Source organism: Melospiza melodia, chromosome 2 (assembly GCF_035770615.1).
Source record: "Melospiza melodia melodia isolate bMelMel2 chromosome 2, bMelMel2.pri, whole genome shotgun sequence".
NCBI classification, from domain to species: domain Eukaryota; kingdom Metazoa; phylum Chordata; class Aves; order Passeriformes; family Passerellidae; genus Melospiza; species Melospiza melodia.
In genome coordinates, this window is record NC_086195.1 from 82,251,807 (window position 1) to 82,272,119 (window position 20,313).

General features: G+C 38.1%; 1 protein-coding gene across 3 annotated transcripts in view; it reads left to right on the top strand.

Annotated features, from left to right (window-relative positions):
• Nucleotides 1-20,313, top strand: part of CDK8 (cyclin dependent kinase 8) — a 68,910-nt gene that overhangs the window by 1,445 nt on the left and 47,152 nt on the right. For all 3 annotated transcript variants that reach the window (XM_063149069.1, XM_063149067.1, XM_063149068.1), the window contains exon 2: nucleotides 18,153-18,228. In XM_063149069.1, coding sequence (XP_063005139.1) covers nucleotides 18,153-18,228 — 76 coding nt within the window. The remainder of the gene's footprint in view (nucleotides 1-18,152; nucleotides 18,229-20,313) is intronic.

A 20,313-nucleotide genomic window follows, 5' to 3' on the forward strand; every position in this document is an offset into this window, starting at 1 on the left:
TGATGTTTGTGTCAGGCAGCTTTGCAGCTGTTCAGCGTGTTGGACTGCAGCAGCGTGTCGGGAATTCAGCATGTCGTACTGCTGAAGCAGTTTTGGTGAAATTACCGGTCTGCTTGATGTTGTTTGGGAGAGAATGTTTGAAAATGCTGCTGTTTTGAGAAATTACGGCAAAAAATGGAATTGTTTGCTTTAAAAATGGATAGTTGCTCGAACGTGGTTTTACAGTAATATGCATATGTTTTTAAATTTTAACTTTTGATGAGGGGGGAAATCAAGGTATAGAATTTGCTTGAAGTTTGGGGAAAAAAAAAGGAAAAGATAAGTGATGTATATTATCTCCTTTTTTCTTTGCTTTGTTGCTCATTTAGTGCCTTGTTTCCCATCCCTTTCCGTAATACTTCCCATTTGCCTTTCTGATTTCTGAAAACTTTTTCTTTTAAATATCCTATGTAACTGTCCTTGGACAGTCACTAAAATATGTAAATTAGAAGCATCCATAGATGGTTTTGCAGCTTGTAATGCATTTGTACATGTGTGATCTTAAATTACAAGAGTAGAATTAGGCTTGAAGTTGAGGGTTTTGTTTACATCCTTTTATCCAGAGGGAATTAGTTAAATCAAAGAAGCAAATAATAACATTTACTAATAACATTTAATGTTCCTGAAGCTGTAGTAATAGATGGATGTTACATCCAGTGGTGGGGAGTTCCTGCAACAGAGTTCAGTATTTGTTTATTTGTACATACATATATTCAAAACATACTCTTGCATTGTTTTAGTAATGGTAAGTAATGATGGATCAATAATTTTTCAGTTGTTTCCAGAGTCTATACAGCTCAAACTTTATTTTTTATCATTCCCTTGAGTTTACAAGCGTTCTTTAAACTTTGCTACATGATTCTAATTCTTAAATTAAAGTAGCACAAATCTTCTAAGATATGCATGGTAATTTTTCTAGTACTTTGAAGAGTGGTATGCAGGACTGCAAATACTTTGTTAACAGTACTGGTTCAGCTTTTTCTTAAATGACATCTTCTACTACGATGACTAAGAGATAGAAGGCTCACAAAAAATAACTAAATTTTAGTAATTAAGTTTGTGCAAATGTTTCTTCTAAGGCTCCTGGTGATAAAACCCAGTTCTAGAATACTAGCAGCAGTCTCTGTAGTACAGCTGCACCTCCTTTTTTTTTAGTTTTTATTTTACTGCTTTACAGGTTTTACAGCTGCCTCTGAGGTGCAGTAAGGCAGTTGAAAACTAGATAGCAGCTGTGTATCCTAGTCCTAGGAAGTTAATTGCATCACTGGAACTACACAGGAGTATTTCCTGACAGTCTTTCAGGAATCTTGATGGAGTGAGAATCCTTCTAATGAAGGAGAGGTGTCCTGTGGTATGTGTGCTGGTGTCCAAATCGGAGTATAACCAGGGTTTCTTTCATGCCTTGCTCCAAGAAGAAAGCCGGTGCAGCCCTGCAGCGCCCTTTGCCACAAGATGAGGCTTGGGGTCTTTACTGGTCCATCTCAGAGGATCACCAGGTACAGCTTCATGGACATTTCTCACATATTACTTGCCAAACTTGACCCAACTGAACCCAAATCAGCTGAGTGACAATGTCAGGCATCATAATTGGGCTCTATCTGATGCACCGCCTGCAGCAAAATGGTATTCTGGAGTTTTTATTTTAATCTCTTCTATTTTAAGTTTGTGGTCTGTCTAGGTGGTTTAATCTTCCTGGCTTTTTATTGGATGATGGTGTCTTTTTCATCAGTGCAGTACCTGCAGTGGGCTCTAAAACCTGCTTAGAGCAAAATCTGTGAATTGATGGGGTTTATTTTTATAGCAGAAAGATGTACAAAGAAGCATTTGACTCTAATGGTGTGCACTGGGAAGGGAATGCAGGCATGGCATGTTGAGCATCAGTCTTCCGATAAAGGAACTGTTGCTCATCTCTAGTGTTTGTAGGATAGTTTACCTTTTTTTTTTTTTGGTCCAGAAAATGTCAGTTACTTCCTGCATAAAATTTGCCTTATGTGCCATTTGGGTGCTCCCTCGGGAACACTGCTCAACCCAGCTGTTAAATCTACCTATTTGACTTATGCAGGACTTGTAAAATAAGCCAGCAGTTTTTGTTTTGTGAACTGGCATGCAGATCTACTGTTTTTACTTTTTTTTCTCTGCAGCTCCTTGGGAGCTGAGTGCCAGTCATGGGCAGACTGAGGTGTCAGGACACTGGGGTGTCTGGTGCAAGCCTGGCTGCCCGGCTTGTGCAGCACAGGAGGTACAGCCTGTCCTGGGGCTGGCACCTTGTGCTGCGAGCGAGTTCCCAGGCTTACTGGGATCGGTCTTGCACTGCTTTCTTGGCTCTCCCTTTTTATGGTACAGCTATAGTCAGAAATCTGAGAGAGAAGGCTCTTCTGTGGAGGAGGGCTGACTGTTTCAGTGGCAGTTTGGAGGGTTTCCAAATAATCATTTTTCCTGTTTATTGGATGTGGTTTGGATGAGAACAAGAAACTACTGAATGTCCCTGTTAGGCAGTATCAAACTTTTTAATTACAACAGCAAAAAAATTATGTAATTGAGGGTCTTGAACTGTAGAAATGTTCCCTGGTGCTTTATTGAAAGCTTTCCTAATCTCTTGGGAAGAGACTTGAGTGGTGAGACCGAAGGTGGGAAAGCAACACTAAGCAAACTGGTGCTGTCCTAGTTGTTGTCAGGAACTGTGAGAAGTGGTGTTGGACCCAAACACAAGTGGAATTGGACTTTTTTTTTTTTTTTTTGTAATTTCACACTTAGAGTTCTGTGTTGCAAGTATTGCTGTACGTGGGGGAGTAGATTGTTTAATTTGAACCTACTGACACATTGTAATTGGCATTATGAGAATGCATCTTGTGTGCTTCAAGCAGTCAAATCTAATCTACTTTTTTTCTCCCCTTGAGGGTTTGTCTAAGTTGTAAAAGAAATAGAATGGTGGAAATCTAGTTGATGTCCAGTATGTTATTGGGTTGCATAATCTCTAATGTGACATTAGTTTCTACCTACCAATTAAAGGATATTGCAAGAATTTTGATTGTCTCTCAGAAACTCTTGTATAAAGAGAAACTGAAGGGATGAGGAATATTTATCTTGTAAGATAGAGAAGGCAGAACTGTTTAAGTTAGATAAAATAATGAATGGTTTGGGTAATGTGCAAGATTCTTGTGCTATTCTTGTTTCACAGCATTTGAAGATGGATGACCTGGAATGTTTTTGGAAAACATAAAATATTTTAATGCAGTGTAGATAACTGCATAACCTGTTGTTGAAGGGAAATGATAAGAGCATAGTGTCCGTTCTGTAATGTCAAAACCAGTCACTTCTGAGTGTTGTAACTGTAGAAGTTCAGATGCTCGCTTAGAGATAAGGCCAAGCTCTGTAATGGATGCAGAAGAACTGCTTTTGCTTGCTTCAGGAATTCTGAGTTTTGGTGATATTTGTTTATTTTTTTAACACTAAACTACTTTCTGGCCCTTCATAGGGTGGTTAGCAGATGAGTTCCAGTTTGTCTGTGTTTGTGAGTGTGTGTTGATTGAGTTGTATTGGATAAGTAATCACTTACTTTGTCAAGTTCTAAATCAACATGTCAGATTAAGTCTTTTTCTGACTTAGAGATGGGGCAGGTGAGAAGCATTTTAAAAGCTTTTATTCTAATTTAAGTGTCATGTGAAGGATGAGACAATACAGATGCTACAATTTTCACTATTACAATTAGAAGCTGTTTTCTAATTATAATATGTTATAAACATTTCTTGGCTTTGGGAATTTTCTACACATTAATTTACCATATTACCTAGAATTTGGGAGTGCCACAAGTAATGAGTTAAAATTTTACTTGGTGAGAAGTGAAACAGTGGGACTGGACTTGAAGCGTCTTGATTAGTTCTGTATGGAGCCTTTATGGGAATTATGTCATGAACTTCATGCTATTAGTTTTCACTATAAATTTCCAGACAACTCTTGTCTTCTCTCGGTGGTGATTTTGTTGTTGTTGGTTTTTTTTGGCTGGATGTTTGTGTGTTGATTTCAACTGTTTTGACCCGAAGCAGTTGGTGGAGATTGCACACAGGTGGTGAGAACCGCAGAGCTGGCACGCAAGCCTTTGGCTTCTGACTCCTGTCAACAGTGGTGTGGAATTTCTAAATGCCACAAACTTTATTTATGTATGTAATATGTGGTATTATCTTCTTAAAATATATGCCCCGAGTCTCTTTTGGATCCTTCACCATAGTAGTTACAAAGTTCCTAATTAAACTTTATCTACATAATGAGGTAGGCATGCCATATTGCATAAAGTCTTGTGCTCTTACATTTTTCTGGTCAACCACTCTTTAACTGTCTTCCGTCTTCTTCCTTCCCTTCTCACCCGGTTACATGGCTGGAGGCTTCATAGGTTTTTAAGATTGTGTGGTTGAGAGAGTCCTGCTGTGGCCTTTGGACCTTATTTGGTGTGATCTTTTGTTATCTTGTCACAGATGTGTTGATTAATTTTCATGCCCTGCAGCAAAGGTGAGTTGGTGTTTCATTCCTACCCGAAGCTTGTGACAGGTACAGAGAAGAGGCTATGAAAGTAGTGTTGCAAAACAAGAAAGAAAAACAGCAGAGGTCTGTCTCCATGTAGTTTGATTCTGGATTTATAAATTACAGTAATATGTGTGAATAGTGGGGGCATGGAGTGGCTGTCGCGTGTACGCGATGTCCCATTAGAGAGTAGGGGTTCGTTTTTGAGGGTGCTGATTGTACAGGAGGCTGTGTTGTCACAGAACAGTGCTGCTGATAAAAGGCTTGCTTTTCTTTCTGTAGCCTTCAACTGTAAAGCAGCCTTGAGTTTAGAGTAGAGAAGTCTGTGTTTTGTGAGTGGATGGGAATAAAGTTTCAGTGTCAGGCTTTATCCCCCCGGTGCTGAACTCTCATGCTTCTCTCCCCCTACTGTCCCACATCTTTTCTTTGTGAGCTTGGCAAGTAATGCTGCATGTTACTGCTACGTGCGGGCTGATAACCATTCAGGAGGGTTTTGTGTTCTGGCTGGCTAGCCTGCTGTTCTCTCTTGTCTCCTCCAAGGCTCAGCAAATGGTTTCTGAGACCTTGTCAAGCCCCATAATAGCACATTTGGGATTACAGCCCTAGCTTTATTCATAGTTACAATTTTTTGTTAGGCTACTTGTGAATGAATTGCTAACTTCTGTGTGTTGAGGCTTCCCATTTGAGAGATAGCTGCTTGAGTTTTGAAATCACTAGATGATCTTTAAGGTTCCTTTCAACCCAGACCATTCTGTGATTTTATGAATAAATATATTTTATACAGAAGCATACAAAGTCGTTAGTAGATTATATAGGAAGGGTGCTGGATAGACCATTTAATATTCTGTTGTGTTTTTGGTTTTTTTTTTTAGTGGAGGATTCTACTAATGTTGCCCTGTTGCACGGGTTTTTTTGCATGTCCTAGTGAAAGTCTGACTTAATCATAGGGGCATTTGGATGCCAAAGAGTGCTTGTAAGATTGTGTGACACTCAAGCAAAAAGATACTGCTGTTCAGAAAACAGTTTCTATTCAACAGCTTCTTAACAACCTTGAGTGTTAAGTGGTAGTATGGCAAAGCATATTGTGCAATCAGTTTAGAATTTGCAGGAAAAGAACTGTATAAGCCATGATTAAAGCTGCAGATACTTTTTAAAGGACAAAATGTTCGAGAGAGCATAATGATTTTTCTCAACTACAGATGCTAGCCTAAACATCAAAAATTAAAATCATCCTTGAAAAAAATGCACGTTTTGTGAGCAGGCAAGAACACAACTAAAGGTCACTGAAACAATCTGCCTGTTTTTCTGGGAAAGCTCTGCTGTGTGCTTGTAACACCTTGCATACAAGATGTTGACATTTGAATAAAGGACACTTGAGAGTTGCTCTAAAAATGAAGACTCAATTCATTACTGTCTGTGTGAAAAATAAGTGCAGCTGAGAACTTGAAATACAAAAGGATCTGAATTGCAGAAAACTCTTGATTCGACTTTATAATTCTGGCCAAGATACGCTTTCTGTGAGAAGCATAGCCTTACCCTGTGAGTGGGGAGCCCTGACTTCAGATGTACTTCCAATTACGATTTGCATTCAGATAACTGGATAATCCCACAATGAAGCCTTGGAAAATCAGGTTTCATCAAGTGTGTTTTCTCACAGAACCTCTGAGCAAGGTATGAAGCTTAATCAGAGCAACTAGAGCAAGCTTTACCTGGGGGGAACTTGAAGACACCAAGGCAGCAAACTTGTCCCTGACTGTAATTTGAATCTTATCTAACTTTTTGTTCTTGAACAGCTTGGCTTTCAAAATCTCTCGTTTCTTTTTGGGTGAACATCAATCCTATTTAAGCAGGGTTGAACAAAACAACCCCTTGCAATTAAATGTGCTAAGAGTGCCATTCGCTGTTATGTTAGTTCCATTGTGTAAAAGCCCAACTGGAAGCTTATGTGACTCTGCCAGATGAGTGTCAGATACCAAAAGACGTTTAAAAAAGACCAGTTATTGCAACACGGAAAGGTCTGTGGGTGGAGTGTAAGGGTGGGGGAACAATATCATTAGGACTGCATTTACATCTGCCTGACTTGTTTGCCTGTGCTGAATGCAGCAATGAACGGCTTGTTAGCTTCATTGCATGCAGGTGGCTGCTTTTGGGCAGTGAGGAATGCCAAGACAAAACTTGATGGTAATGAGTAGTTGCTTAGTGAAGCAGGTAGGGCACGTAGAGAGGAAGGATCAACTTGGGAGCTGGCCTACAGTAGGGTGAGAGATGGAAACCAATACTACCGAGGACTGTCTGTGATAAACATGAGTTGTTCTTTGCTCCTGGCATATGCCGAATCTGTACAGGGTTAAAAAAAAAACCTGCTTGAAGTACCACTTCAGTTAAAAAAGAAAATATGAGGGGTGGTGGGAGGAGATGGTCTCTCAAAGCTAAAAGAGAGCCAAGATGGTGAAGTGTTGCAAGCTGCCTGGGAACAGTTTTTGAAGCTTTGCTGGGCTCTCAGTGACTGAGGGTGAGTAGGTACTCTAAACCCATCAATTAAAAAAATGTGACATGCTCAAATAGTAGAATAAAGAAGCCCTTGGGAGTGAGGATATGTTCTTTGAAAAATTAAGTCTTCTCTGAAGGATGAATAAAGAAATAGAAGCAAAGTGAATGTAGACATTATGAAAGAACTTAAAAGATTAGCAGTGAAGACAGTGATTGAGGGATCTGTCTCAGGTGCAGACAGTTGTCAAGGAGCAAATTTCTAACCAGAAAGTATAACCCCGTGCTTTAAAATGTCCCGGTTATGAAAGGCTGGAAAGGGGCAGTGGTGAGATCAGATTTTAAAAGGACTTTCTGGAAAGTGGAAACTACTAATTGATAAGGTGAACCAAAAGCAGAGATAGTGGACCCATGGTAGGTGCTGAGATGGAGAGAACAGTCTTGCAAAACACATTCAGCACTTCATAAGTCAATTAGAATGCATCAGTGGAGTTAAAATATAGGCTAAAGACAATGCAGTTTATGTAATCTTAACTATATTTTCAAAAGGCATCCTGTTAAGCTTCCTACCAGAGACTAAAGCTGAATTTAGAGATGGTCCTTCTCTGTATGGAGAAGTTAGAGATGTTAAATAATGGTGAGAGGTCATTAGTGCTATCTCCCAGGAGTCTGTGCTGCTCAAAAGTTTTGTATGGAAATCGCTTGCCATAAATAATGGGGGAGAAGCTTTTGTTACTTGGGATACTGAAGGCAAGGGCTGATCATGAGGGCTTTACCCTGACCATCACCATCTCCCAATAACACATTGTACTTGATGTGGAGCTATTCGTTTGGGAAAATGGTCCTTTAGACACACACAAGTGAATTTTTGTTTAAGAAAACAGTTGTGGAGTTTATAATGACACGTTCATGAAAGTGCCAGTTCAATGCAAGCAATTGCTAAAAGGCAGAGAGAATCACAGAACTTAATAGCAATGGAGTGGAGCACAAAGCACGCTGCCAGTGTTGGTTTAAGTCTTATTTTCAGTATTGTAGGTGCTTCTAATTCCTTCATCACAGAACCAGCAACAAAACTCGGGAATGTGGAGTAGTGTCTGTGTGAAAACTTCATTCATTCTCATGGACAAGGATTCTTTTGTCTGTGAGAGCACGGGATGGGTAAAGTATCTGAAATCTTGAGTGACATTGAGAAGAAACAATTGTTCAGTGACTGGATACATTTCTGAAAGAGAATTCTCTTAAGGGCAAGTAAATAAGCTAATATAATCTTGTAGACTTGTAGCTCCTGCGATAGTGAGTTTGTGACTGTTAGGCTTTTTTTAAAAGCAGCAAATATGTTGCTTCTTCTGTATAAACAAAGTAATGTCATAGATTTCACTACTGATGAAAAATGGGTCAAAAATAGAAATTACCCAATGAAATTATGGCTTTCTGGAGTATAGACCTGTGTTTTAACCCAGTTTGTAGTTGATGCTTTGAAATGCTGTGCTGTCTTTATGCCGCTTCTAGTTTCTGCAATGATGAAAATACTGAGGTGAGTTAAGAGCAATCTGAAGAAGAGAAGGAAAGTACAGATGAATTGCAGCAATCTTTTCCTTTAGAGATCATTTGTGTAGGCAATTTTGTTTCCTATAAAAGTACTGGTAAGACTGCCATGACCTTTGGTAAAGCACCATGGAGCTTTGAGTCTGGAGCAGGGGTCTGCTGCCCATCAGCTAATCTCATAGGAGTGATCTTCATAATTGTGTGGACTTAAACCTAGGTTTTAGGCTGGCTGTCAAATTACAGTTTTGTGTATTAAGAGACGAAAAGAGAACCAAATCCCACGGATTCTCTCCCCTGCAGAAATTTTGTGCTGGAGCTAGTTGCAGGGCTATGGGCAAGATGGTCTTTTTTGTTGGGTTTTTTTTGCCCTTTTTTTCTGTTTTTTTTTGAGTTATGTGCAGCCATAATTCCTGTGGTATTACCACTAGAAAGCAGGGTGTGAATCGAGTGGTATCTTGCTTTTTCTCCTCCATCTCTGTGTCTCTCCTTTACTCATTTGTTTGCTGTCTTTTGCTCTTACCACATACTTTGTTAATGCTGGTTTTGATCCTCCTTGTACCCTGCTGTAAATGGACAGAATTAGTTAATCTATGTTAGTGAACTTACTTAACATTAGTTAACTTCTTTTTTCAGAAGTAGATAACTCTTAGGAAAATGCAGGAAGTGAGTTCTGTCATGGAGTGTGGCACAGATCAGAGCTGGCATAAAGGAAGGGAATCTTTTGGCTGGGAGCAGCAAGGCAGAGATGTTGAGAGAAGACTTTTCCTTTTGACCGCTGCAAATTCTTAGATCAGAAGAACCACATTTACAGTGCATCATTGAATTTACTTGGTTGCTTTGAACTTGCTGCCAAACTACATGTTGTGGCAAAAGTTGTTAATTAAAAAAAAAAAAAATCTAAGAACAAAAGGAATAAAGGGAATCAGTAATTGCCGTTTACCACATCAGCCATCTCAGAAACCCTTGTATTTATTGGCTTGCTGTTGATGGTTTTTCCTCCAGCTTTGGAGAATACTTTTTCCTTACCCATTAAAAGCTATGATTATTGAAGGATTTATTTTGAAGTAGAAAGTATTCTCAACATGAGCCTTGCTATCTGATAAAAATAATGATGCTGTTCTGGCCCAGTGATCTTGCCATGTCCTCCTAAGTATTTTGGGAATGGAAAAATATTGATGCCTTAGCTAGACCTTTAATAAACTCAGTTCTGTTAATGCATTTTCCCCTGGACTAATTCATTTGTGTTAGCATTGAGGTGAGTAATATGGGCTTTTATTTTCATATGACATCTTGTAAAATCAGATCCGAGTCCATGAAACCAGCTTCAGTGAAAAACTGTGCACCTTATATGCTTCTATCCTTTGGTAAAGGTTTTTCTTTTTGCTTTTTTAAAAGTACACAGTCTAAAAATTGCTTTTTTTGCACTTTAAAAGTATTAAAAATATTAAAGTGTTGACTCATTCTGAAGCATTACTTTGAGGATAAGCTGTATGGGGGCGGGGGCAGCAGGGGGCTAATAGCAACAATGAAGAGCACAAACTGTCTTTTTTCCCTGCTTTTGCATATGCTGTCTTTTGCCTCTGCTTTTTCTGTGTATCATGTACATGTCTTCAAAAGGGGAAAAACCCCAACCCTTACCATGCAAATTTATTGAAATTTTGTCTTAGAGGGAAGGAGGGAAGTCTAATTTTTTTTTCTTCTGCTGGATTGTTTAATGTTTACATTTTAAATAAGATCTTTCTGCTAGACCTTAAGTTAAATTTTTAATTCAGCTAGAACTTATTGACAAACTTGCAAGATATTCGCTGCCTAGCATTAAGGCATGTATTTTTGTTACATCTCCAGAAAAAAAGAAGAGAAAGGAGAGAACAGCAGGGTAATTAAAATGAAATATGAAATTTCTATCAATTTTTCTGAGTTTTGCAATGTGCAAGTTTTGCAGGGATGGTGTATTGTTTGGACACTTCATTCAGCTCTAGCGAATTCTAGACAGTTGAACACGACTTTTTGATTTTTGTTGGTTTGGGTTTTGTTGTTTATTTTTAACATGTTTCCATGCATTTTTATTTTTATTTTTTGTCTATCTCACATTTGAAGTTGAAGAGGTAAATAACATTTATTTCTGTATAAATGGGGAAGCTGTCTGAAATCTTCCCTTTGGGAGTGAGCATCCTTGAGTGTGTGATAATTTGAAGAGGTCCGAATGCTGGCATTAGAATGGGTGGAAGATACTGCTTTTAGTGGCAAGGACAAATATGAAAGAAGTCACACTTTATGAACTGAATTTAATCTTATCTACTGATTAACTAGTACCAGCTGCACTTGATTCCCTTCTCTTCCTGGAATGAGATGTTCTTTATTTTCATGTTCTCTTTGTAGAGGAGAGAAGAGTTGTAAACTGCTCTTTTTAGCTGAAATACTTAAAACAATATTCAGATTCACAGATTTTCTGACTGGATTGTATTATTCATAATCCTTTCTCATATATTAATATATAAGAGGCTTTCATGACAAAATCTGGGATTTTATCTCAGTTTTGGCAGATTTCTTCCTTGAAAAGAACAAGCTAGAATTTATGATGGGATAAACTTTAAGCTGGTTGTAAATACATTTAAATACTCCAGGCTTGAATAAATCTGAACTTTTAAAAATAGTCATGCTTTGGTTGTGTGGAACACAGTTTATAATAGAGAAGATAATGTTAACCTATGTCCTGTAGGTTTAATGCATGTTATAGAACTACTGCATTTTTCATAATGTTTTTAAGTTCAGTCAAATGAAGAAGCAATAATTTGAGCTAATATTTATCTTCTGATTTGATTTCGTCCAACTTACTTTAGCCAATTTAACTGAAATGTGCTCATAAGACAAAACCCATGAGTGACTCTTGTAAAATTAAGTTTTTTAGAATAATAAATTTTTGGGAATTTATATTCATAATATGCATAGAGCATCAGTAAAAGTAAAATAACTTTTAAGTCCTTCTTAAACCTCTATAAGAGAAGAACATAATTTTAGTTTATATTGTTTCCGTATTTTGAAAAATGTGTCTTTAGCTATGGTGAATTTTTCCAGTGATCATAATTACTTCTGCATTTGGTGCTGCACTTAGCTGGCAATTGTGAATGTACTGCATCCAGCTGATGTGGAAAAAGAAGTACTGGTTAGAAGCTAATCTAACGTCATCCTAAATGTGGACAGGAACTGCTGTACTTCTGCTATGTCTGCTTTTCATTTTTATCCAAGTCTGGTGTTCATCTGGGCGCTCAGCAGGCCGCTTCAGTGTACTAATGGGGCAGAAAGTGTACCAAAGAAAAATCTGGAAATATCTTTCTGAATAAGGTCAGAAGAAGCTCATCTCCATCAGAAAACAGGTGCCTGGGCTCTGGTGCAAAGGACAGGAGTGTGTGTGTGTGTGTGTGTATGAAAAAGGGGTTGTTTCAGCAGCAACTCATTGACTCAAAGCAAGCCATTGTGCACAACTTCTTGGTATTTTTCAGTTCTTTTTGTCAACATAATTGGAAAACATTTTGATATGTGAAAACCAGCAGGTTTTGTAAAAAGGAAATTACAAGAAGATGAAGTGGTTGTCATTGCATCATTGTTAGCTCAGATATTTTTGAGAGAATGATTTATAGGATTTTGTTCTTTATTTTAGGATTACCTGAAGGTACAGGGTCAGTGATGAGATTTACTGTGTGTGCTAATTAGCTTGACAAAACTTTTGACCTAAATGTGTTTCTGGGAAGTCAGGTGCTTATAGTGTGACTTCTCAGCTGTTGTATCTAGTAGCCAATATCCATTTTTTCCTGTACAATTTATTTTCTGCCGATGCCCATAATTTTTGCTATTTGACTGTTACCCTCTATCTTCACAGAACTGTTATATCTCATTCTGCAGAGTTATACCTGGTCAGCATTGTACATTGAAACGTGTGCAGTGATAACTGCTGGGTTCCATACATTTAAGTGTCTTTACAATTTGCAACATTTCTCATTCTCTGCTGTTGTGACAATGTAAATTTAAATTTTACTGCATTCTTCAGTTTTAAAGGCAGTTTATGTGCTTGTTGAGAATTAACCTCGGCAGCTCAGCCCCATGCAGCTGTGTGCTGTCCAGGCTCTCTCATTCGGCCCTGCGTGTATGATGAGATCATGTCGCAAGCTTTGCTAAGGTCAAGGTAACATCCAGTGCTTTTTTGCTGTCCTCTCATTGTATGGGACACTCAGGTTGACGAGACACAACTTATCCTTGGAAAATCCTTGCAAGTTGTTCCCAGTCATCTGCTTTCCTTAAAGCTTCCAAGGAGGGTTTGCTGCGTAACCTTTTCGTAGACTGAGATTCGGCTGGTTGGCTTATAATATCACTGAATCTTTTTGCCCTTCTCAGAGAGAGTCCCAATATTTGCCCTTTTCCAATGATCAGGAACCTGCCAGTGTGCACTGTGACCTTTTGCCAGTGACAGAGTGGCTTTGCAATGACATTTGCCAGCGCCGTTAAGCACCCTTAAACGCAGCCCACCTGGTCACATGGACTTGAGTGTCTCCAGTTTGTTAGCATTGTCCCTAACTTGGTTTTCCTCTACTTCCTTTCACCAGGACTGTGCCACTAGTGTTGAGAATGTGTAGTTGTGAAAGTGTGCTGTGATGTGAAAACCAATGCCAAGAAGGCACTGAGAACCTGAACCTCTTGTGTTCTTTGCCCCTTGGTTCTCCAACATGCTGGGATGGTAGTTAATAGGTACAAAATGCAAAACAATTAGAACTACTAGTATAAATAACTTATTCCGGCAAAATTATTTAGTGCACAAATGTGGTGTTGATAATATCTGTGGGAAATAGATAAATCTATTTTTGCAAGTCATCATTTGATAGGGTACCAAGTCTGTTCTCATCTTGCTGTGCTTTCTAGAAAATTATGTCTTCTTATGGTTTGTATTTAAATGTTTGCTGTGGTTGTATTATGGGCATTTAGTATAAAAGGATTAAATCTTTCAAAAACTGCATTTGTGCATTTATGCACTTCCCAGGAACTGAATTACTGCTTCCTGTAGACTTCATTGGATCTCTTGTATGACTAGAGTGATTCTAATTTATTTAAAAATAAAACCAAAAATTTCCACTGGTGTGACGTGGGAGAAGAGACAGCGAATGATGCCACAAAATGAAAGTGCCAAGTCTCCTAAATGTTGTACTTTGCTGTTGTGTTTGATTTTCATAATTTAACATGTAGAAATTAAAAAAAAACACCTACGCATGTTTTATTAGTAGGCTTATCTTTCATTATCAGTTTTTTTTTTTATTTTTAGGGAATAAGAGGCATAAACAGTTAATTTTCTGTAGAAGAGCTACTGCATTTATAGTTCCCCTTGGTAGTTGAAAACTTAAGTGGCTGTTTCCTTCACATGTTTAACTGCAGTCAAATTTTACATCTCCTTCTTTATAGACACAACTAATCCCACATGGTGACCAGTTAATTTTGAATTTGAGATTTTTAACTGTAACATGAATTTACCATGATCGTCCCTGATTTAAAAACTTTGGTACTTTATTCTGCTATATTTATTACTAAGATGAATTTTGAACTGCTCTGATGATCTGAGTAAAGGGTATATTGTAGTATTATGGCAGTACATTTCTACAACATTTTTGGTATGTGAGATGAAATAACAATTAATTTTTTTTAGAATCTGCCTTTTATGTAATAGGTGTCCTTTCTCACGTACAGATTTTTTTTAGGTGCAACATATTTTAGACTTTTAAATGGCACTTTAGTAGTTTTTTTTTTTTTTGCTATTGTCATTAAAATCTGTTGTACTTGGTGTTGAGTTTAACCTTTTTTTCAAGTTTACACCTCTGATGTTAGTGTTGTCCCTCTGAGGACTTTCCACAAGGTTATGGAGTTTGCTCATTCCTACAATAAGTACTGCTGTTGTCAGCAGCAGTGTACAAAGTGAGTTTTCTTATTCTTGCTGCTCTCATGCTGCATGTTACTGCTGGGGAGCACCACAGAGTTGAAGATACCAACCTATTTAAGTGCAGGAAAGTAAGAATTAGTTGGTAGGAAAATAAGTTTGCAGATTGACCAGCTTCTCTAAGCCTACTGGTAGGTGGAGGAGCTTCTGAGGTTACTTAATGTTTAAATTCTAGGCAACAGGGAATGAAAGCAGATTTTTCCCAACATGAGCTCTCTGTTAGAAGGAAGAAATTCAGTTGAATTGAGTCTTACTGTGCCCTTAAAATACAGCCTGCTAAGTGGCCCATTTTGTTACTCACAGTTGGCTGTGGAAGATGTTTATAAACAGGACTTCTTTAATTTTTTTTTCTTTTTACTTACTGCTATTTTTTTTCTGTTTTGTCTTTGAATGTCTCTTTATCTTCAAACATCTCTTTATTTTCAGAGAAGGAAATTGCCTATGTCCAAAATCATGGAGAAGCCTTGGGTGCATTATGATTCTAAACAGATTATTGGCAAAATATTTTTTAAGTTTTGTAAAATAAGGTTGGTCATGGTGTTTGGCACTCCTGCAGACGCTTACCACTCCCTTTAAAAAGTGTTCCCCCAATTTCCTTGGCTCTGAAAGAATTACATTAGGTTTTTCAATGAAAATACCACTTGGCTTAAAGGTAAAAATAGGATGTTCCTACTCCTATAAATAGAAAAGCTGAATTGGGTTTAGTTGGATAATCATGGTATTTTAGCAGCCTCAGAGTAGAACATGTTAGGAGTGGGTTAGGAATTGGTTTATTGCTTTGTATCTCAACTCTGCCAGCACAATTCAGAGAATTTAAGTCTTAGAAGTCTTTGGTTATTTTTTTTCCTCATTCTGGAGTAGAGTGTAGCATGGTGCTAAAAAATGTGCTTTATCCCTAAACTTAATTTATTTTCCTTCTTTTTGACATGCCTATATTTCTTCTAGACTGCATGGGTAGGCTGAGGACCCAGCAGAGGCCACTTGGTCTGAGTTCCCACCTGCAGCAGCTGGGCAGAGCAAAGCAAGGGAACAGTTCATTCCCCACAGCCCTGGGTCACTGTAAGGGCAGAGCAAGACTGGCCTTTGAAGCTCTTGATTTCAGCCCTTAAAAATGCCCTTTAATGTGAGAAGATTAATTTTTTCAAGGACTTAATTCATTGCTTAGAGGAGACCAAATGGTGTGTTCTTCGAGGCACCCTGTTGAATTTCAGCATTAAAGCCCTGATTGTGAAAGAGTTAACATCCTCAGCTGAAAGAGTGTTCTTCCAGTTTTGTTCTAGGAAACAGCTGAGGGTTTTTTCCCCTAAAAATTTCCGAAGAAGGTCTGCCATCTGGTCTGGAGAATTTTAGTCCAGATTTAATTTGGCAGAAATTTGACCAATTAAAAGTAGTTGTACTATCTTAAGTGTATGGCAGGCTTCATTGTTGTAATATGGCTAGATTTATGGTAGTATCTCATGGTAACACTGACTTGTCCTTCAAAGACCTTGAAATCTAAGCAGATGAGCAGCAGGGCAATGAGAGGAACCTCTAGTCTGGCCCACTTTGCTCACTGTCCTGACAGTGGTGGTAATGCATGTAACAGCAGCTGCGTGGAAGTGCTTCTCTTGAAATAGAGATCTCTCCCCACACCTCAAAATGAAGAAGATAAATGTGTAGGGCAGTGAGAATAACCTATAGTCCAATTCATTCTGCTTCATATTTCTGTTGACAGCTGGATAGCCATTGCTTGCTAAGGCAGGTAGGGGATAAAACAATTTTCAGCTGTGAAAATTTCCTCCTCTTTCTATCAGCAACATTCAAAATCTCTGTGCTGTAAAGCAGCTTGGGGTTATGTTCAGACGCTGCTCGTGGAGTGTAACTTCCTTATCCACCATGAGTTTGTGTTAATTTAATCTTAAAATCAAATTACCAAAGATCATCAAAAGATCAAATTATGTAATTTGATCTTAAATCTGTTTGTGCTTTTGATCCCTGTAATAATCTTACATCATGAGTTGCACAGTTCACTTTTGTGCTTAGTATCATAATGGTTTCATGCAACTTGTTTTTGTCTAACTTGTATAGAGGTATGTACTCCAGGGGATTGTGTAACTCCACCTTGTTTTGGCCCCGAGACTTTGTGCTCAGCATTGTCTCTTTCTTTTCCAGGCAGGAAATTTTAGGGGTTTATTACATGGAAGCTTCTTAATGCCTTCTATCATTGCCTTCCCTATTCTTTTTCTCTTTTTTTTTTTTTTTTTTTGTGTCAAATGCTGTGTATTTTCTTGTCTTTTATCTCACTGCATCCATGTAATTTGCCCCTTACTGAAATCTTCTCTTGTCTGCTTGCTGTTAGTTCATTCTCCTCGTTATCTGTGTTCAGATTTTGCCCATTAATTTCACACTTTTTTCTCCATTCCCTAGGTGGTGATGAATAGGGAGAAGTGTGTGGTTTAGGTAGAAATAAAGCAATTCAGAGTTTTACAAATTGTGAGAACTGGAAGGAACAAGTAGATTGGTTCCCAGTCCTTAACTACAGCTTAGTTTTATGTGCCTTAAAGATGGTTGAATTTCATTTTTTTAGGATGGTTCTTCATGGCTGTGAAAGCTGGAGTCATTAAAAATGAATAAGGCTTCTTATGTAACTTAGAGGTTTGAGACTATAAAAGTGCTCCAAATATTGAAGCAATGCTGTTAAGTGTCTTACCCCCCAGGAGCACAGTGGATGCCTGCCCAGAAGTGGGAATGACAAGCACTCCATCTCTTAAAAGTTTTGAGTCTTTGAGGCTGAGAATGAGCAAGAATTCAGGGTCTTCTTTGGCTGCAGTTTATCTCTTCCTGATTTTGCTTTTGGTAGTTGGAGTTACTGATAGGCTTGCATTTTCAGGAAGTGACTCTAAGATATATATACTGGTTGAAGTACAGAAAGGTCACAGTATTGCTTTTAGGAGTGTTATATACATTTAAACCTAAGCAAACTTTCACAGACTCATAAAATGGTTTGGATTGGCAGGGGCCTTCAGGATCATCCAGTTCTAGCTCACCTGTCAGGGACAGGGACACCTTCCACTGGAATCCACTTCTGGATTCTTCACATTGCTCTAACATCTGGTGGAGTTTTTAAATTAATCTTGGCAGTTGCAATTGCAGTTTGGTACCTAGGAGAAAGAAAAGGTGTTTTAATGTGACATTAGTTCTGGGCTGGTCAGGAATTCATTAAAATTTGGGCGAGACTTACTGTGTCCTAGAGTAATACATTTATGTGAGATAAAGCTCTAGCTAGGCTTATTTCTAGTGCTAATTGTTTGCTGTGCTTTCTTTTTGATAAGAGAAGGAAGAAATGGAAGAAGTGTTAATCATTGCATTTAGAAAAGCAAGTTTTTAAGTGATGTCAATCTAATGAGAGCAAACTTATTATTTAACTTTATAGAGTGTTGTGGTTTGGTTACAGTTTAGCTGGATATCCAGGCATTTAACTAACAAAGAATGAAAAGAAAATAACATGCATAACATGCATTAATTAGAAACTGATCTCTGTATGGTACTGAACAGCTCACTTTGAATTTACGGTGCAATTAAAAAAAAACCAAATTTCTTTTTCTCTTCACAGGAAAGATGATAAAGATTACGCTTTAAAACAAATAGAAGGTACTGGAATTTCCATGTCTGCATGCAGAGAAATAGCAGTAAGTAACACTTGTTTTTACTTGCAAACTTACTAAAATTATTAATTTGCATGCCTACTGGATTTTTCTGCTCAGTCATGTTATTTTACTGTGGATGCTGTATTTTTATCGTAGAGGTATAAAGTAAGTACAAATGTCATGGGAGATTTTATGTACCTGTTATGTATGCTGTCTGAAACTGACTGTTTTTAAGTTGCAACTGCCTGCCTCAGGGCAGATTATATTGAAATGCAGCAGTTTAAAAACAGGATTGGCGTTAGTGACTTAAATGTCACATTTGGTCTGACTTGTAGTATTCAGTTCTTTTTCTAAGGAAATTAGTTCTTATTGGATTACAGAGATTAAAACATTTTAACTTCTGTTTAGGTGAATAAACTGAGGCTGTTGTTGTCTTGGAGGCTGTAATACAGCCATGAATGCTGTTCAAACATTTTCTTTAGTTTTTCAGGCTTACATTTGTATATTTCATGCCTTTAGAAACTGGTGAATAATGTCTGGTTATAGTTCATGAGAAGCTTGGGAAGAAGTAGTGGAAAACCCGGTGTTATGAAGCTTACCTGTTGTATATTCTTACGTTTTACAGCTGCTTGGGTTTGTTCTTTAAATGTTTCAAATGAAGTTGCTTTCTAAAAGGAAATGTGCCTAACTTATTTAGGGTGTGTGTGGGAAGGGAATAGTTTCTTTTCAGTCCATATTCCTCAAGAGTGTAAAACTTCACCCTAAATTTCATTTTCTATGACTGAAGTGAGTACTAGGCTTTCCCACTTAGTCAAATTCCAGTTGGCTTAGTGATGTCAAAAACATTAGTCCTTGCACAGAGGTGAAAAAGAAGCACAAAGAGTATTCTTTATGAGATGCTCTTTTTGTCCAGTGGTGAAAGCTGAGCCCTCTGCTATTGTAGGCATCCACTTTGAATTAAAGGAGCAGGAAACAAGGTCTTAAATTTTGTTACTTTCAGCCACTCGGGCACAAGTTTTCCCAATACTGTGACTCAGGCTGAATGCTTTTAGAAAATGTCAGCTACCATTTCAGAGAGATTTGGGATAAGTTATTGTCTTTCTGCAGTGATTTACCTAAAAAGATTTGAAGAGTTTGTGCTGCTTGAACTTGGCAGGAGAAGCCTGGCTGGTGTTAGGGAGGTGTCTCTGCTCTGTCTATGACTGTAATTCAGTTTCTGTGCATTATGAGAATCATTAACTTGGCTGACAGGCAGCAAGGATTTGGCCTCCTTCCTCTTGGGCAGCAAGGTCCCCCAGTATTGATGGAAAAGGAATAAGCAGCAGGAGAGCTTTCTCCGTGCTCTGAGCAGCTGCAGCATGTGCCTTTGGAAGAGAACAGCAGTACAACTCAGGGCCATGTGTGACAGGATTGGTGAAGGAAGGAGGGAACACAGTGCAAATACCAAAGATGCCAAGAAAGCAGGTATCGAGAGCGAAGAGAGGCATGGAGCCAAAAGCAGGTGTAGGGATAGAAGGAGAAACCTGAAGCAGTATGTCTTGAGCTTCTTTGCTTCTGGTTATGCTTCCAGGCTTCTGACTTCTAATAATGTGGTTGAATTTTCCTGCAGTTGAATTAATAATTCACTATGGACTTCTGGGTTTGAATTGGTTTCTTGCTATTCTTTTCATGTTGCTGTTTGAAGCGAACAGGAGAATTTTTTTCCCCCTGGAATGGTGTTGTTTATTTTAATTCTGTTAAATAGATTTTTTGCACCCTTCTATCAGTTAATGTTATAAAGGGAGCAAAATGAACCTCCTATGGAAATGAATCAAATTGATGATGATAATAATCATACTGTTTATATTGATAATGTGAATATATGTAACATATGTGAAAATGCTACTGAGTTAACCAGCAGTATTATACCCTGTCATCTGTACATATAAATAATAAAATTATTTGTTGTTGTACTTAAAAAGTCAAGGCTGCGTGCCAGACTTTGTTACAGTGTGTTCTGGACTATCCAAATTAACATCAATGTGTTAAGAGTGTGGTGGTGTTAGGAGGAACTAGGATGATTTGGTTTACATATGATCCATATCCATTTCAGTTTCTCTGGAGAGCTGAGGCTTGTATCTTCTACTC